Source organism: Gavialis gangeticus, unplaced genomic scaffold (assembly GCF_001723915.1).
Source record: "Gavialis gangeticus isolate Ggan-Ray unplaced genomic scaffold, GavGan_comp1, whole genome shotgun sequence".
Lineage (NCBI taxonomy): Eukaryota > Metazoa > Chordata > Crocodylia > Gavialidae > Gavialis > Gavialis gangeticus.
Window position 1 is genome coordinate 51,720,422 of NW_017729032.1, and position 3,517 is coordinate 51,723,938.

General features: G+C 43.7%; 1 protein-coding gene across 4 annotated transcripts in view; it reads right to left on the reverse strand.

Annotated features, from left to right (window-relative positions):
- The window catches only part of STARD13 (StAR related lipid transfer domain containing 13), a 591,561-nt gene that overhangs the window by 20,392 nt on the left and 567,652 nt on the right, over positions 1 to 3,517 (reverse strand). For all 4 annotated transcript variants that reach the window (XR_002098906.1, XM_019524484.1, XM_019524483.1 and 1 more), the window contains 2 exons: positions 3,017 to 3,215; positions 784 to 991 (listed from right to left, as the gene is read on the reverse strand). Coding sequence is in view for 3 of the 4 variants with exons in the window: in XM_019524484.1 (XP_019380029.1) it covers positions 784 to 991; positions 3,017 to 3,215 (407 nt within the window). In the remaining variant the exon portion in view is untranslated. The remainder of the gene's footprint in view (positions 1 to 783; positions 992 to 3,016; positions 3,216 to 3,517) is intronic.

A 3,517-nucleotide genomic window follows, 5' to 3' on the forward strand; every position in this document is an offset into this window, starting at 1 on the left:
CCAACACTCTCTGGGTGCGACCCTCCAGCCAGTTAGCGACCAATTTGACTGTGTGGGTGTCGACACCACAGTCCCCCAGTTTCTTAATGAGAACGGGATGAGAGACAGTGTTGAAGGCCTTCCGAAAGTCCAGAAAGACTATGTCCACTGCTACCCCTGCATCTAAGGATTTGGTGACCTCGTCGTAGAAGGCCACCAGGTTGGTCTGACAGGACCTGCCTCTAATGAACCCATGTTGGTTGCCCCTAAGCATAATCTCCCCCACTGGCCCCTCGTGGACATGCGCCAGGATAATTCTCTCAAAAAGCTTACCCAGGATCGAGGTAAGACTAACTGGCCTATAGTTCCCCGGGTCCTCCTTCCTCCCTTTTTTGAAGATGGGAACCACACTGGCCCTCTTCCAGTCCTTTGGCACCACACCAGAGCACCACGAGTGCTTGTAAACCATGCCAGGGGTCCAGCAATGACCTCAGTTAATTCCCTCAGCACTTTGGGGTGGAGATCATCCAGACCAGCTGATTTAAATACACCCAGTCCCTCCAGAAGTTCTCTGACTAGATCCTCACTGCCCCTTTGTGGTGTGCCTCCCCTGGGGCCTGAGGGGGTCCTGGTGGGTGGGCTGATCTGGTCCCAGCTCAGGAAAATGGAGGCAAAGAAATTGTTAAATAGGTTAGCTTTGTTGTCTGGTGTGACAACCAAATTTCCTAGCTGGTCTTGCAGGGGCCCCACGTTACCCGGTACCTTCTTTATGAATACATAAACTGAGTCAAGCTAGAGACTTACCTTGGTGAGCTTTCTTTCTTGACTATGTTAAGGTGGAAAAGAGAAGGGGCCAGACACACAGCTAGGTTCATAGGAGTCATCTGATTCTCTTCTACTGAGGTGACATCACTTAGGAAACAGAGCAGAGTCTGCAAAGCCTCCCTGTTTTCATCTGACATCAGCATGATGGCTGCCTGCACTGCATGAACCCGCTGCTCTTGGGGAACATCTGAGGAAATCAAGAATCATTCAGTGGCGTTAATCATAAGATCAAATAAGGGCACTGAGCTATAATGAAATGAACTCACACTGCAGTGTAGATTTTTTTTTTAGAAGGAGAAGGGTGAAGGGGATGAAACAACCTAATTTCTGCAGTGCCATTACGTTTTATTTGTTTATTATACATAGCCTATTTAACAGAATTTACTACCCTTCACTGTGCCTTGTTTGAGAGGTTGTTCTCTGAGCAGGAGACTGTATTTCATTTAGAGTTGATGGTGTGAGGACAGTACTTTGTGCCATAACCTTAAATGCAATTTTCTGTGAATTTTCTGTCCCTCAGGAGGGCAGTTCAGAAAGCATTAGGAAATCTTGGGAAATGCTTGCACTTATGTCCAGAACCAAAGAAGAGTTTAATGCAAGTGGAAATGGATATGCTTAAGCAGCATTTTGGACAGAATCATTTCTAAAGCTACCATGAGTTTCTTCAGTTTGGATTAAGAGAACTCTCTTGGGTATTAATATACTCCCTGTAACCCTGTGAAAGAACAGCAAAAGCAGCTTTACTGCAGGTGCAATAGAAAGCTTGGAAGTTAAGTTCTGGCTGTTAGAAGGCTCCTGAAAACACTATTTTAAAAGCTTTTGAACAAGAATGGCAAAGTGTCTCTAGTACACCCCTTGTTTTCCAGAGGCAACAGACACAGAGACCTTCAGAAAAATAAGAGTAGTCTTGGAGAAGCCCAAGTGCTGTAAACCCCCAGCCTTTCCCATACTCTCATGAGTCATGACTGTGTTCTGGTGCATAGTGAAAGGAACAGCACAGCTAACCTTTAGCTACCTTGGAGCTTTGGGTGAGTGTAGTGACATAAATCTTTGGTATGCCACACATAATACCTCCATATGCAAAATTCTGAATCATCATATACCCACTCCCTGCAATCACAGAAAATCAACTATTTGGGATACATCAGCAGATTCTTAACAGATACTCACTGCCCCATAAGTAGGCAGGAATGCCTCAAAGTCCTTGACAATAAGTTATAAGGAAAAAAAACCTTCCCAGGACACTTGAGGCACCTGTGATGCAGGTTGGTCTCCCCTGGCTAAAGCTTCTTAGCCTTACTTTGCAGTGGGATTTATTAATTCTCAAATGTTCTGCAGAGGGAGGACTACCTGCCATTTCCACAGACTGGGCATTTCCATAGCTTCAAGAAAGCAGGAAGAAGCCTCCTGTATAAAATGAATACATAAACTGAATACTGTAACAACTTGCTTTTTTAAAACTTTCATCTGTGTCCTGTATTAGAGCATTACAGGTTCATATCTGCTTACAGATGCATCTTTCTCAAAACAGAAACTCCTATCAACACACCAAGGGTATGTTTCCTTTGCTGTCTTATATGAGTTCCCACACTCCAGGATTAGATGCATGTTTTAGAGACTTATGTACTGAGATGTGACAGGTCACTTGCCTTCCCTCCTGTGTTAATACAGGCAAATTCCTTGTTTACAGCAAACAATGATTAAAACACATTTATCAGAGCCATTAAGAGCACATAATGTATGGCTCTAAAATCCTTTTGATTTGGCCTATTTGAGGTTGTGATTTTATTGGTGTAAATAATTCCTTGTGAAGTTTATAAGGCTCTGAAATGTGAGGTGGGCAGCACTTTAATCATAGCAACTCACTTCTACCAAGATGTCTAGAATGAACGAGTCAGAAATTTGGAGATCACAACAGAAAATAAAGCCTTTCATGTTATTTCTTTTCTTGATGTTCCTCTGCCTCCTGTCTTTCCTGCATGTTTTCTTTGGATTGTAAAACAGATTATGAAAGCTGCTGAAGGGATTTGGACACCTAGTTTTCATGAGTTTAGGTGCAGAAGTTACTTAGACAGCTTTCAAAATATCAACCCAAGCCCTTGAGGGCAGAGACTGCCTTTTCTGACCCCTTTGAAGTGAAAAGAAAGAATCAGGCTCACTATGGAAATTTCAGTACCATGCTGTTGTTGTTATTAATGATAGCCTTACTTACATTGATAGATGTGTAAGAAGGTTTCTCCTAGTTTACTGGTGAGAAGAGGTTCTGGCAAGTCTCTGAAGAACTGCTTTACCATATCTGCCACATCATAGGCTGACTGGTCTTCATACCTGACATTCTCGGGAGAGCTCTCGTTCATCTGACGCAGGGCCTGTATTCGGGATTTCACGCCTGATTTTCGAAACAGGCCCACCTAAAACAGGTATCACAGGTTGATTATACAGGTGATTTATTTTTAAAATACACTAAATATTTCTTACAGGAGGCTCTGGGTTTTCGTGAAGTTGCGTTAACTTGTTTTATGATAAGGGGTAGATGAGGGCGGAGGAAACATCAGCCTGCCGGACCAAACAGCACCCACAACTACAGCCCAGTCCAGACAAATGAGCGTAGCGAATAGACAGGTAAGAGATAGGGGCCAGTGTAATGCTGGGACTAGGGGGTCAGTACACACATCTACAGGAGGCCTAAAATGCCTCTACAGAAACGCTCGTA